We start from the raw sequence: 16231 nt of genomic DNA on the forward strand, positions 1-16231 counted from the left end.
AGTCATAATAATCAAATTTTCTACCACTGATGAAAGACTTCTTGCTTGCTCTTCTCTTCTAGTGTCCTTTCTTTGATTGCCACTTTCTTTTCTGGCGGCTCATTTTTCTCCCAAAAGTATATATTCGGTCATATCTCTCTTCTCCCATGTCTATTCAAAGATCTACAGGTATGCCATTGAGGTATTAAATTAATGTTGATTATGAAGTTGCTGTAAGACGAGCATCATTTTATTATGATAACTGCCTTGTAATGTAGCCAACAAGAAACAAGTGCTAAGATAATGCAAAGATTGGCGAAGTCCCACTAAAACTTATGGCTGAAAAGATTCATTGTGCAAAATGGTCACACGCTGCATTTCTGTTATTAAGATAGACACACTGGTTGATTCTACAGGTATATAATTGAATTCTACAAAAACCATTGTATAGGAATTTTGAAAACCCCAGTGCTAGGCGTATACAGCATAGCGGTCAAATCTTTGATTGGCTGAGAGCTCAGTTCGCTACCATGTTCTAAGCCAATCAGCACACAGGATTTTCACAACAAAATCGCTTCGCAGCTAGAATTAGGCCTATTTTCGCCATTTCAGCGTGTTTTTACCACATTGTCTACAAAAAACATTGCACGCCTCTACAAAGCGAACTTCCACTTCATTTTTTGTCCAGTTCATCGTCATGCATTGCTATTTAACCTATATTGGCCTCACTGTTCGATTGCAGAGAATAATATAAAAAACACCTTGCAAATGATTGCTAAATTTCGTGTCGAGATTCAAGGTAAATTACGTTTTTACCTCTCCCAACCCAAAACGCTTTAGAAATTTCACATTTAGACAAAATCAATCATTTACTTTCCTTTAAATCTAGGGATGTTTCATAATCCCGTCAAAGATGCACTCACTTTCCAGCCTTAGATTCGCGGTGATCGCCAATGTAATTATTACAACGGCACGAAGGCTTTCATATTCACCTACGAAATCAATAAATGTATCTTTGTCCTCTGGAATCAAAATTGATTTCATAAAAGTGAAAATTTTCAGCAATAGCCCAAAGTAATTTCAATCATGATTGTCCAAAGACAATTGACCATTATTACTAATTCTATGTGATGAAAATGGCAAATACACTCACGCGGTAAGACTGGGATCTAATAAAATTTGAAAACGGCGGGAAAAATTGACGAAAACGCACCCTCGAAATTTTCCTGCCGTTTTATGTAGAATAAGTAAGCAAAATTTATTCTTACAACGAACATCTTCATCTTTCACTATCCTTGCTCCGATGGGAGAAGGGAAGGCTCCATTGCCTGGAAGAAATAATGAAAATACATCTATTTTTTACAAAATTCAGTCTCTTTTATTTTCATCCAAGGGTAATTTAAATTTATATTTATGTAGAATAAGTAACCAAAAATTATTCTTACAATGAACTTCTTGTTCAAGAGTTTTACTTTTGATGCAGAAAGCTGTTGAAATACTATCAAAGAAGACGATACAATATTGTGACATTTTTGCTATTTTGTAATGACATGCTTTTCAATGATACCAAAAGTATTCTTTCCTTCCCTGCATATTCCGTATTTCATACCCAAAGTATTTCATTTTGCAACAAATCTCATTTGCACACATCATACCCATAGTATCAGTTTGTAAATAGTCTTTTACCTTTCTGCTCCTTGTATAATTTGAGCCTGGTTTTATGGACTGGTTTTTTCAATACATTCCCCTCCATATCTGCAAGAAAGAATCTATTGCCTTGAATTTCGGAAATTCTCACTGGACCGGAGTATCTCTGTTCCAGTTTTCTCCCTTTCTGGCTTTTGATTTCAATATTTGAAACCAGGACTTTGGAACCGACTTTCAAATCAGGCTGTTTGCTGAGGATTTTTTTTCTGTCTGCTTCTTTCTGCTTGCTTTGCACGACAGCAACATTTGAGCAGAGCTTCTCATACAGCTTAACGTTGGCAGCTTGGAAACGATCCATGTGAGCATTTATATCACCTTTGCTCGGTAATAATTTGCTTATCTGAAATCAAAATAAAGAGCTAAACATTGAAAGTATAATTTAAAATAACTGAATTCTAACTAAAAATAATCCAGTTTAGATACAAATCTTGAGATTCTGTTGAAATCATGTTGCAAAAACATTTAAGGAAAGGTGAAATATATCACAGTAATAGTGTTTTGTACTGTTGTTATTATTTAAAAGTAGAAATGAAGCTTTACCTCATTCACAAATTCACCTCCGTTATCCAACAAAAAAGCATGGCAAGCACTGTGGAAAAATAATTTCATTATGCATTTAGCAACTTCTTTGGCATTCTTGCTTGGAATTGGAAATGCTTCTGTCAAAGAAAATCTGTTGACAAGGATTCCTCTATCAAGAGAAAAGACGTTTTGCCTCTTCTAGCTAAGATTAAAGATGTAGAAAAGAGATTTTGGTTTTCATGCATTAGCTAAAAAGTGAGCTGCCTGAAGGTATTTTTTTCTTAACTTAGTTCGTATGCCAATTTATCATCCAAAGTTTTGCTTAAATCACATATTATTTATATAAATGCCTGCCAGCTGACAAAGGAAATCCTTTATTTCTTGTACAAGCATCAAATTATCATATTTAATTAATCTTCCTTCCCTTCAACCTAATATACTTTCCAACTAAGAGTTGCCTGAAGGTCGCATTGAGCGTGATATTTGGAGTAGCAACTTAGAATCATCTGGTTCTTCTACACCAAAAACGTGTTCAGTTTGGCTGATACGGTATCAATTACTTCATGAAAGACTGCAAAAATTTTCATCACTTAACGAATTAATGAATATTTGAAACGTTTCTCGTTACTAAAAAGCTTTACCTCATTCACAAATTCACCTCTGTTATCCAACAAAAAAGCATGGCAAGCACCATGGTGGAAAAACAATTTCATTATGCATTTACCAACTTCTTTGGCATTCTTGCTTGGAATTGGAAATGCTTCCGTCAACTTTGTAAAAAAGTCTGTCGCCGTAAAAATATACGTGTTTCCATCTGCAGTTCTCTCTAATGGACCAAAAAGATCAATTCCCATCATCGCAAATGGATATTTTGCCTGTCAAAGAGAGGCACAAGTTTTTTACAACTACATTTTCAGGGAGAATATTTTCGAGCAAAAGAAAGGTCAGGGATAAAAATTAGTCATCTTACCCTGATTTCTTAATATGAATTCAAGTTATTCATGAACAATGGGTTCTTTTACGACCACCTCAAGCTCTAATTAGCAAGAGAGAATATCTGCTAGATGTGATGAATGATCTTTTTGTGAACTGCCCTTTCAGAAATTTATATTGTTAGGGAGACCTTTATTGCAAAAATCGATTTACTTTAAATATTAGAAGACTCACTTTGATTGGCTGCTGATCTTCTTTGATCACTTTTGGCATTTATCACAAGTTTCAGTCTGAAATCAAATGATCACATCACCTATATTTACAGACACCAATAAATGGTTGTAAAATGAAGAACATATAGATTTTCCACTGGCTTAGAGAATAATGTATCAGTAGATCTTTAGTTTTTATCAATAGAAACAGTAAATTTTGACAAAGACCTTTAAATGTGCAAAACGTTTGCAACTTGAAAGCATCCTAAAGAATTCAAGATATTTCAGAGATTCATTACATCTTCGACTTTATGAGACAAAGCCTTGTTATGTATGCAAAAGACAATTCAAAGTAACAAAGCTGTAATTCTATAGTGGCAAGAGAAAGCAATTTTGGGTCATTACATTATTACTGGAAAGCCCTGGAAAAATTTTCAGATTGAGACTAGTATGGATCTTGGGTATTAATCAGCAAAGTAAAGCTTAGAACAGCAAAATAGTTAATGTTGGTAGTAAGAAAAGTCTGGGGATTAGTGTAATACTTTCCATAACTAAGATTTCACGGTGTCTGAAAACCTAATCCAAGCATAATGTTTGGTTTGTAATGGAATTTTAATATCTCAATAATGGAACTAGGGAACCTATTATTGATAAAAGAACACATTTCATAAGCTAACCCATTCTTTGTATCACGCCAAATACCAGGGCAGTAGTATCTTGCAGCAATAGCTGTACAAGTTTTTGCTGTGTCAGTATGAACCCCCATCAAACTGTCATGGGAGGCATCAAAAACATGCCGTGCTTCTGTCATGCCTCTTACCACCTGCCTATCAGTATGGGCTACTTTTGGACTTCTTGAATTCTTTTCAACTGACTTGAAGAACATTCTCCCACCTTTGAGAACAGAAACGTTGCAATACGGTTTAAATAGTTTCAATAAAATCAGGGTTTCTCAAGGGCCATCCCTGACAGAATGATTTGATTGCGCTCCCTTGTTCTGACAACATAAATTTAAAAAATTCTAGATTAAAGTAATTGCAGTTTTAAAACTCTTCTTTGAAAACTATAGGCTGCTCTTTGTGGGGGTGTGGGATGGACGGGGATGGCTGTCAGGCAGTCTTTGCTATTTCCTTTTCGGAGTAAGTAATTGTTGAAGTCAAAATAATCAAATTTTCTACCACTGATGAAAGACTTCTTGCTTGCTCTTCTCTTCTAATGTCCTTTCTTTGATTGCCACTTTCTTTTCTGGCAGCTCATTTTTCTCCCAAAAGTATATATTCGGTCATATCTCTCTTCTCCCATGTCTATTCAAAGATCTACAGGTATGCCATTGAGGTATTAAATTAATGTTGATTATGAAGTTGCTGTAAGAACAGCATCAATTTATCATGATAACTGCCTTGTAATGTAGCGATCAACAAGAAACAAGTGCTAAGATAATGCAAAGATTGGCGAAGTCCCACTAAAACTTATGGCTGAAAAAATTCATTGTGCAAAATGGTCACACGCTGCATTTCTGTTATTAAGATAGACACACTTACAAGTAACTGGTTGATTCTACCAGTATATAATTGAATTCTTCAAAAACTTTTTTATAGGAATTTTGAAAACCTCAGTGCTAGGCGTATACTACGGACTAAATATTTGAAGCTAAATTGCTATGCTCATGCTACTTATAGGAAGATTTAAATGAAACCCCTGTATACGTAAAATATTATACATACAATAATGTACACTTCTACTAAATTAGCAGGTAAGAAGTCAATGAATGATGTGAAATATATGCACATTCAAGCACACAACCACATTTGACGAACTTGTAGAGTGGTCGCAATAGACAGGTATTTAGATCCACCCCACGCCTTAAACATTGGAAACCTCGTATTTATTTTCACGAATCACTTGATGTTTTCTAGTCTGGAACAACAATAGAGGAACATACTTATTCAGGGAACAGAAATATTCATGACGATCATAGATAATCACAGAATATTGTCTTGCAAATGAAAGAACAAACTTTGCAAGAGAAGCAATCTTCAACCTTTTTTACAACCTTCAACCTCTTCGACCTAACCTTGTCTAGAGACTCATTTTTTAATTAGATCTTTGGATTTATCTTTGTTTTCAATGACTTTTTGTTTTCGTTCATTGAGTCGTTGATTTAGCAAATTTGTAGGTTATTTTGATGCTGCTCAATTATATAATGTGCAGAGGATAAATTTGTTGAAGGACTTTTCATAAACCTGGCCTGTTTAAATGCATTCTAACCAGATTTTCTTCCAAAGAAATCACACAGTGCCTGATGATAGATTCAAGTATGCAAGGCAAGGTAAAAAAATTTCAAACTTTTTCCATTATTTTTCATGCTTGGAAATGCAAATTTTGAGTTTGGTTTCCAAATATTAAGGATGTTTTCATACCTCTCCATATCTGTCATACTAGCGGCATTCTGGTTAAATAATCTGATACCTGTAATATTTGTAATCTTTTTTGCAATCAGCTACCTGTCAATGAGGTCAACCTATAAAGGACTGTGTTTTTGACACACCTTAAAGACCATGTTTAGAGAGCATTACTGCTACAAAATTTCGTGATATTCAAACTCTTGATAATTTAGCTTATTCATACTTGTCACGGCTGGTAAAGATTCATTATGAGTTACAAGGCAAAACTATTCCTCAGATTTACTAGATTGCCTACTGTACAATGTTATAGAATAAAACAAGGAATTATAGTAAAGTTGTAATAGGAAAATTAAACGAAATTTAATAATGTTTCAAGCATAGCCTGTTATGAAGTAGATATAGAAGGCAACAATAGAACCAAATAATGTAGAAGGAACATATTATTCAACAGATAAAATACAATGACAGATGCGTGAAAAATAGATCTGTGACAAGAAGCTGAAAAATATATTTTATATATATATATAAATATATTTTCTCCTTGTTACTTCTGTTGACTTTTTCCACGTGTTCTATCTACTTTCTTTCTTTTCTTTGCATTTTATATTTATTATATTTATTAACCTAGTTTCTTGATTTTTTTGGGACAGACAGCATTTACCGTTTCTTTTTCTTTGACTTTTCTGCATGCTATACCATCTGCTATCGCACTTCTATTGTTCTTTTATCTATTGTATTTATCCATCTTTTCTCACCTCTGGCTGGGCTTAGAAACTATCATTATGTTGTTAAATTAGCTATCATTGTTCTTGCTTGTAAAATGTGCTACCTTTTGTTCTTTTCTTTTGTATTCCTTATTTTACGCTCCATATGTATGTGTTAGTTATTCTGAAGAAGCTTATAGCGAAACGTCAATCAAGTTGTTTTTTTACTGATCATCTTTATATAAACACACATAATATATATATATATATATATACTCAATCTGCAGACAGTACTGTTTCGCCCTTTGTGGGCTCGTCAGTGCAGCACAGAGCTTGTCTGAGACACAACCCGAGCTATGCTGTCAGAGCAACAAGGCAGTTTAACGGATTGATTGTGGGACCCTGCCAGAGTGCTCAAACAGCGCATGCGCAGTGAGCTTCGCATAGTGCTAGAAGCAGGTCCCCACAGAGTCCCAGACATAGAGTGCTCGACCAAATTAGTGTAAGGGAGCGTAATACTCAATCTGCAGACAGTACTGTTTCGCCCTTTGTGGGCTCGTCAGTGCAGCACAGAGCTTGTCTGAGACACAACCCGAGCTATGCTGTCAGAGCAACAAGGCAGTTTAACGGATTGATTGTGGGACCCTGCCAGAGTGCTCAAACAGCGCATGCGCAGTGAGCTTCGCATAATGCTAGAAGCAGGTCCCCACAGAGTCCCAGACATGAGTGCTCGACCAAACTAGTGTAAGGGAGCGTAATACTCAATCTGCAGACAGTACTGTTTCGCCCTTTGTGGGCTCGTCAGTGCAGCACAGAGCTTGTCTGAGACACAACCCGAGCTATGCTGTCAGAGCAACAAGGCAGTTTAACGGATTGATTGTGGGACCCTGCCAGAGTGCTCAAACAGCGCATGCGCAGTGAGCTTCGCATAATATATATATATATATATATATATATAGATATTCAGAAAATTTGGTGATTCTTTTGGCCTTGAAGATCATGAAGGCTCATCGGACTGTAGTATTTCAATTAGACTTGAAACAGATTGGGTTGGCGGAGATATGGACATAGGCTGGTGTAGAAGGGGAACAAGATCCAGAAGGCTTTTTGAAGATTTGAAAGTTGGTTCAGCGTTTGGATAAAACGTAATTTTACTAGCGTAATCAGGTAGGTTGCTAATCAGGGTCTATGCAACTTTATACTATATTGCCGTGGTAAAGAGCGCAGCCCCTACTTCAAGTGCTGTATTTCACAACCTGTCCTGTAGACTTGATGTAGAGAGGATTGTCTTGAGGAACTCCCTGCTATCGTGGTCTGTTGGCCTTTCTGGGCTGTCTTTATGGAATGTGAGTAATCCAAATAATAAAAGAGTGTGGACTATCCATTACAATGAAGACAAATCTCAAAACAGTAGACTTTTTAGATATACCCCTGGACCTTCAAAACAATACTATTCAACCATATTGAAAACCAAATAACAATCCTGTCTACATCAACAAACAATCTAATCACCCGCCGACAGTATTAAAAGAACTAACTAAAGGCATCAACAAACAGATTTCAGAATTATCATCAACAGAATAAATTTATAGAAGAGAAATGACCGTATATGAAGAAGCTCTTACAAAAAGTGGATTTAACGACAATTTTAAATACATCTCCAAAGATACAAAGAAAAGGAAAAATGAAGATAACAAGAAACGCAAACGGAAAATTATTTGGTTTAATCAACCCTACTCGAGGAATGTTAAAACCAACATGGGCAAAATCTTCTTGAAGCTTGTAAAGAAACATTTGGCTGATGATGAAAAACTGGCCAAAATTTTTAACAAAAACATTATCAAAGTTAGTTACAGCTGTATGAAAAATATAGGTTCCATAATATCCTCATACAACAATTCTGTTTTAAACCCAAAAAGCAAGGAAGAACATGGATGTAACTGCAAAAACAAAGACGACTGCCCATTAGGAAATGAATGTTTAACACCCAACCTCATATATGAAGCAACAGTTAGCAACAATAAAGATGATGAATCAAAAAAATATATTGGCCTTACCGAAGATACATCCAAACTACGATATGCTAACCATAACAAAGATTTTAAACACGAAAGATATAAAAAGAGTACTGAACTTTCAAAATATATTTGGAAATTGAAGGAACAAGGAAAGATACCAACCATTAAATGGAGAATTGTCAAGAGAATAAAGAGCACAGCTAGAAGCAACTTTTGTAAATTATGCCTGACAGAAACATTTTATATAATTCAATCTTTAGGGGACAATAAAATACTTAATAATAGAACAGAAGTTATAAGCCACCAGAACAAATTTTTGATTAGCAACTTTCGATCTTAGAATGTAGTTGCTATGATTTATCACTCTACACAATTAACTTTGTTTGATTTTGTTCGATTATTTGTTTTTACCTTTGTATCTTGCTTGCCGTTAATTTGTGTTCTTTTAGACACCTGATGATTGTCTACACATGAAACTCGGAGTTGTGTCACAATAGTCTGTTTATTTTAGTCTATCTAATCGCTCCGACAAGTTGAGCACTCTAGACAGCAATATGATAATTAATATAATATATAAATGAATATATATATAAATATAACACTGGGAGATTGGAACGAAAACTTGTGCTTCTCCTTGCCTCCTCCGTTTTTGGCTAATTATTTAAACTATCAAATTGTGGAGTTGCCATTAATTTTCCTTTTCCTTAAGAATGTCTTTGTGAAATGAAATTCTACACAGAGATGAAAGACAATCTGGACTCATTTTGCTGCAAAGGAATATCCTGACTCTCCTTAGACAAGAAAATGATCTTTTTACAGAAGCGATGACAGCATAAAGCTTCAGACGTCTGACAGCTTCAGGCAGGCTTCGATGAAGATTGTAATAATATATATACCTCTGTGGGACTTACTTTGTGAAAATCTGTATCCTTATAGTTAAAAAGTAGCTGGCTCTCTAGAGCAAACATATCAAAGAGAAGTCCATATATATCTTGCAAAAACACCAGCTTGCTATCTGGAACACTCTTCTTCAAACACTAGGTTTACCCAATAAAGAAATTCAAAACTTTACTGTCAATGATCTCTGGCTTATTGTTGAAAACTTGAACGAGGTAATCCAACCACATAAACTGTTAATTCATAGAAATCACCAAATCCAACATCTTTGAGAATTCTGCAAAACTTAGACAAAAAATATGCAAAATCTTAATCTTGCCAACACCAATAGAGAAATCACTTGATATGTTTTGCAGGATGCTAAATAATATAAATGAATGCTTAAGAATCTTATCAAACAAGCATAACATACAACAAAATTTAAAGCTACTAAGGTACTGTAACAGACCATTTGCTTGCATCAAGGTACTGTCATTCCAGCTTCAAGGCTCCTCAAATATCTCCTCCAAAGCAGTAAGAAGCCTTTCATACCTCTCTAAATAACTTCTGTGGTCTTTCATTGCATTGTCTCTCCCTTGGCTTGAAATATCAATGCTTTTTGTGGTAAGGCAGTTTTTCTATTGGAGCTAAACCTTGAAGAGTTACTGAAAGCACTTATGATGGTAAAAGGTACTTTGAGAGAAGTATGCTAAAAAAGTTAGCTAAAGGCTAGTCCTGACAATAAAGAGTTTGGCCACAACCATTGTGCCCAGGCATGACAGTCGACCAACATCTATTTGCATAATAGCTTTTTCCTTCAGAAACTTTCCATATTTACTTAAGATGTTCTTCACAACATCAGTTATTGCTGGTGTTCACCTATCCTGACTCACATTAACAAATTCCAATAACCTTTCAACAATTTCTCCATTTCCAGCAAGACGTTCAATGACACTTAGCTGCTAATTTGTTGTTTCATCAACTTGGATGGACAAGAAAGTGCATTGGTGTATGCCCCGCCATATGGGACAAAAGTCTATTATACAAAATATATGATGTCATTGTAAATATATTGTTTAAATCTATTATAAATCTGTTGTACAATTCATATCAACGTTATTTCCTCTAACTTAATGCATGTCCACTTGGTATTTATAAATTGTTGTCGGAAATTTCAGATATCTAAGTTCTGAATTTGTTTGCAAATATATAAGGTCTGAATTTGCTTGCAAATATGTAAGGTCTAAGCGCGAACAATGTGCGCAGTGACATTTCCCGCCAATTATGAGCACCAAGGAATGTTAGGAGGGACTTCATGTAACTTAATTTATAATGAACAAACAGGACTGGAATGGACTATAGCTAATATAATTGAATAAGGCTAAAAAATCGCAAGCTTGGAAAGCAAATAGAAATACATTATTATAAACAACGAGATAACATACTTCCCCACAACATTATTATCTCTGATGCCTTTCCATACCTCAATTATTGTGTTTGTTTCTGGTGGTAGTATTACAAAGTAGTGCATGACCTTTGGCGGTGCCCTGACCTGTTGTGATGACCTGACCAATGGTGGTGACCTGACCTGACCAATGGTGGTGACTTGACATGTTGTGGTGACCTGACCTGTAGTGATGACCTGATCTGTGGCGGTGACCTTACCTGTGCGGGGGGCCTGACTTGTGGTGGTGACCTGACCTGTGGCGGTGCCCTGACCTGTTGTGATGACCTGACTTGTGGTGGTGACCTGACCTGACCAATGGTGGTGACTTGACATGTTGTGGTGACCTGACCTGTAGTGGTGACCTGATCTGTGGTGGTGACTTACCTGTGCGGGGGGCCTGACTTGTGGTGGTGACCTGACCTGTGGCGGTGCCCTGACCTGTTGTGATGACCTGACTTGTGGTGGTGACCTGACCTGACCAATGGTGGTGACTTGACATGTTGTGGTGACCTGACCTGTAGTGATGACCTGATCTGTTGTGGTGACCTTATCTGTGCGGGGGGGCCTGACCTGTGGTGGTGACCTGACGTGTGGTGCTGACCTAAACTGCAATGGTGAACTGACCTATGGTGGTGACCTGACCTGTGGTGGTGACCTGACCTGACCTTTGGTGGTGACCTGATCTGTGGTGGTGACCTTACCTGTGGTTGTGACCTGACCTATTGTGATGACCTGACCTAGCTGCAGCATTAAATGTTTTTACATTTTCTGAGTTCTCATGTCTAGCAGTATCTCCTTAAATACACAATTTCCTGAAGGAATTTAAAAAGCTAAATCTATTCAATTTTTGCACCAGTTCTAAGTTGGTTGTCCCAGTGGTACTGCACCTAAATAAAGCAATGTATGTCTTCTTCATTTTACCTTCTTTGATCTTGGGAAAAACTGGCCAAAAAGGTTCAGTATCAAAAAATTCTAACCCCATTGATTTGGTTTTCTAGTGGTAATGATCGTCTCTAAGAATGTGCAACTTTTTTTTATCCACATTGGGTTTTCCAATTGTCATATAATTGTAGGCAACCTTTTCTGTGTACTTTCAGGATTCTCAGCTTCTTTCTCTCATGTATCTTAATTCTAAAAGTCAAGACACTTCAAAACTTTGGCTTTCTCTCTCAAATTCTTTAAAGCAAGCATTGTCTTCTATAATAGATGTCATTAGATTTTTGTGATTTACTTTACAAATTTTTTCAGAACATATGGCCAAGGATTGTCTATAGAGGTGTTTTAGTTAATCGTTTAGTTGTAAAAGTGGAAAGTCACAAAACTGTAAAGTGGTTGAAACCCTGATCTGCAAAGTTCTTCGCCATTTTGTTTTGCATTGGCGGGTTGGGTGATGGATAGAATTAATATCTATGATGCCAATGCTTCTCATATGTAGTACTTACAATTAGAACATCGCCAATATAGGCGACATAAATAAAGAATTTGTAGCACATCATCCATAAAGCACTGAAAAGTCAGGGCAGCATTGTGATGGCAATTATTTGAATATCTGATGGCTCAACTGGAATTTGATTTTTTGCTTTTACCAAATCAATTTTCAGCAAAATATTTGCCTTGCAAAGATAAGTATGTGTGGTATTGGATAGCGGTCTGAGATATGACTTTTTTCAAGGTGCAATTATCTCCACAACGTCTTAAGTCACATGGGATGTGTTTTGGACCAATATCCTGTGAAATGCAGTAGACAAACTACTCATTGAAGAACGAATGATGCCTAAAAGTTTCAACTTGTCCCCAATCAATGGGAATATTTTTTCTTTGATCGTTATGGAATATGGAAAAAGGGCACGGCAACACATTCCTGACTCTTAGGATTTTATGGAAACCATAAAATAGGCTTACCTGAAGCATGTGGACAAATTCAGACTTGACGATGTCAAAACAGTCAGCATTTTTGTTAACCTCTCAAGGTGGACTGATTTTTCATTTGTTGGTATTGATAGACGTAGTTATGAGGGCATACATTATTATGGATCATTCGTATTCACAAGTGCCATCAGAAGTGACGGGTGTGACAGATGCCGTAGTACCCCCCAGAGACAATGACAAGGATGGAGGCCATGAAGCGGTTCTCAAATGTTGAAACTTCGCTTAACAGAATTTTGGGGGCCATTTTGGCCTTTCAGCCCGGGTCACTGGGGGCTGTATTGGCTATGGGCCCCTCAAGAAAGTTATGCCCTGAAGCTGGGACTAGCCATGATAATCTGGAAGACCATGATAATTCTACCCCAACTCAGCCTGCCCCCATTGCAGTTTCGTCAGCCTCACCTCCTGTCCCTGGCAATCTGGTGGAAAAAATCAAGCAGGGGCAGTTTATCGACCTTACACTGCTGAGACCGTTTAACTGCAGACATTTACCAGGTATGGAACCTGCCCCGATCCAATTGGGTAGACTGGTTAGGTCCAAATTGCTACTTCATTTTATTGGCGTCTGCACAAAGAGACATTCCAGGGATGGGTTGGCTGGATTAAGAGACAATCCACTTTGTCGGGAATTTGTTCTAGTTCTCCACTACAATAAACTCTCACAGGAATGAACTCACAGAATCAATCCCTTTGTGATTAATTCGCTATGATAGATTACTTAACTCTCGCTAATTGATACGCTCACTACTATGCTTGTTGATCCTCTGATTGGTTTGTTGAAAATAATTTCTATAATGCTTGTCTATTTATATACTCTTGCTACAGAAAGATCTAGCTAAGAATTTGTTGATGCTCTTGGTCACAAATGGATGTGCGATGTTTACCAATGCACCTTTGGCATCTAATCTTGCTACAGCATTCTGCGGCACGATGCTTGCCACCTATACAATTGAAACACAGCTTCTCATCACTGAGCAGTCTCTTCCTCTCTGCCAGACTCTTGATTTTGTCGCATTCTGCTGATTTATGTCCTGGCTAATGGCAATAGACGCAACCTCGTGGCCTTCCCATTTTGTCATCTGATTGAAAAACTCTATCACGGCTATGAGTTTCTTGCTGCTTGCTCTGTTCATCTGAGTGAAATGGGTTCCTTTCGCACCATTTTCTCAATGCCTCTACCAGCTGAGTGAATCCCCATTCCTGCCAGGCATCATCTGTTCTAACCAGGTCTGCTCCAATCCCAGGTAGCTTGTCCAGCATTGCTCTTGCATATCAATTCATAATCTTAAGTTTTCCCATTGTTTCCGGGGTTTGAATGCTAGTTACCAGCCTTTCAAAAAACTATAGAATCTTCCCCAGGTGAGTTCCATGAACAATCGATAAAGAGATGATGTTCTGGATGTCAGCATTTGCTACCTCGCTGGGTGTGCTACCTCTGCAGCTCTGGAAACATCATTAAATATGGTTTCATCTATTTCTTTTCCTGTTGTGATAACCCTTGTGTTTCCATCAAAGGGATCTTTGCCATAATGAACCAGTTTTGTATAAAGTAATTGAATATTTGAATTGCTCACTTTCTTTGCCCCTGGAGTAGTCTCCTTGTGGACGCAGGATGTTGATAATTTTATTTTCTCATTCAACTTTTCTTTGAGTTTAGCATGAACATGGGCTGTGTTCACCCAATCGTTGACTGCATCACTATTTGCACTGTAACCCAATCTGTGAGGCTGTACCTTGCAACCACTTGTTGTATATTTCAAAGAAGATGAGACACTGATGCAGAACTCCTTCTGTATTTTATCAGATGATCTGGAACATGACACCAGCTTGGTATATCAGATTCAAAAAGAATTAACACAGGTCATCAAAACTAAATTGCCAAAAATATGCAAACTAGAATATTTTTCTGATGGTTGTGCTTCCCAAAACAAGAACTACAAAAATTTCTTGAACTTGACACTCCATCAGCAAGATTTTGGGTAATCTGCAAACGACATTCTTTGCATCAAGCCATGGCAAGTCCCCCTGCGATGGCATCGGAGGAGCAGTTAATAGACTGACAGCTAGGGCAAGTTTACAAAGACCAATTTCACAACAGATTTTAACTGCAAAGGATATGTTTCTCTTTTGCAGTGAAAATATAAATAACATCAGTTTCATTTTTATAACAAAAGAGGTAATGATGTCAGTCAGAGAGGGCTTGGAAGACCGTTTTGCCTTGGGATCAACAGTAGCAGGAACAAGAAGCTTCCATTACTTTGAACCAATTGGTCCCTATGAGATTGCTTACAAGCGTACATCAGAAGATGACAGTTTTTCAGGAACCCACAATTTCAAAGGAGAAATATACAAAGCTCTAACCTTAAAGGATGTTCAAGAGAATGATTTTGTGGCATGCGTTTATGATGACAAGTGGTGGATTGGCATGGTTGAAGTGATAAACAAAGAAGAAAGAGATGCAAAAGTAAACTTTTTTCATCCCTCAGGCCCAGCACAGACCTTTGTATGGCCAGCTAAAGCTGATGTTTGTTGCATTCCAGAAAATGATTTCTTGGTGAAGATTGATGCTCCAGTAACAGCAACTGGAAGGACATACAGCATAAAACATGCTGATTTAAACAACATTAACAAAACATTCCAGAAGTTTTTTAACATAAGAAATGGTATCTTGAAGTAAATGAGTAATAGTTTTCATCTTAGGCATCTACTTCTATATGTTTTTTAAAAGAAATACTATATGTTTTGACAAATATTTTGCCAGCCATTTGGCATACAGAATGGTTGTGAGGCAAGTTTCGCAAATTTTATTACTCTTATATAACTCAAATAATCTCAGTAATGCTGAATATACAAATGATAATATTTATATGGTTAAAAAGCCCAATTCAAGAGCTTTCAGCTGGTACTATTTTCAATTCTTAAAAATTTTGCAGACTTTGCAAAAAATGACATTCAAATTGGCTAGTCACAAAATCTAAGAAGTCTAATATAAACTTTTAACCTATTTTTTGAGTAACTAGCTTTGCTTTGTTGATGTTTTGGTGGTCATATTTGAAATCTGCACTATCGGAATGTACTGTGTTGATAATTTGATGTAAATATTGTGATAAAAAAAACTTTCACAGGACTTTGAATGTTATAATTTATCGCTGGCACAAATTTTAGGCGGACCACGCCCTAAAATGAGCCAACTTTTGACTGGCAGTATCTCCGGAACGCTTTAACCTATTGTGCTGAAATTTTGGGTGAGGTGGTTTCTCCTGGGACTGAATCAATATTGTAGAATTCATCGAAATCTGAGAGGGTGGGTGACAATTCATGACTTTTATATAAAATTTGACATGGAATTACCCATATCAGAAATGTAATGCACATGCCTGGAAACAAGAAATATACCTACCAGATGTCATAGAATTCACTTTCTAGAAGTAGAGATTTAAAATAAAAATTCAGGAGTAAATTTCACAAATTTAGTGCACAAATTTGCAACCACCAGCATCAA

General features: G+C 36.7%; 1 protein-coding gene across 23 annotated transcripts in view; it reads right to left on the minus strand.

Moving 5' to 3' along the window:
- LOC135690183 (uncharacterized) overlaps nucleotides 1-16157 on the minus strand; it is a 42611-nt gene extending 26454 nt beyond the window's left edge. For 9 of the 23 annotated variants that reach the window (XR_016145358.1, XR_016145355.1, XR_016145354.1 and 6 more), the window contains exon 1: nucleotides 2227-2290. Coding sequence is in view for 4 of the 23 variants with exons in the window: in XM_089116283.1 (XP_088972409.1) it covers nucleotides 1193-1307; nucleotides 1666-2026; nucleotides 2227-2295 (545 nt within the window). In the remaining 19 variants the exon portion in view is untranslated. Of the gene's footprint in view, nucleotides 1-24; nucleotides 1308-1665; nucleotides 2027-2226 lie in introns of those variants that run through there. The other 14 variants (XR_016145365.1, XM_089116276.1, XM_089116318.1 and 11 more) reach the window with 8 other exon arrangements.
- Nucleotides 16158-16231: the final 74 nt, after the last annotated feature.

Source organism: Rhopilema esculentum, chromosome 1, assembly GCF_057945365.1.
Source record: "Rhopilema esculentum isolate cy_ngs chromosome 1, ASM5794536v1, whole genome shotgun sequence".
Taxonomy (NCBI): Eukaryota; Metazoa; Cnidaria; class Scyphozoa; order Rhizostomeae; family Rhizostomatidae; genus Rhopilema; species Rhopilema esculentum.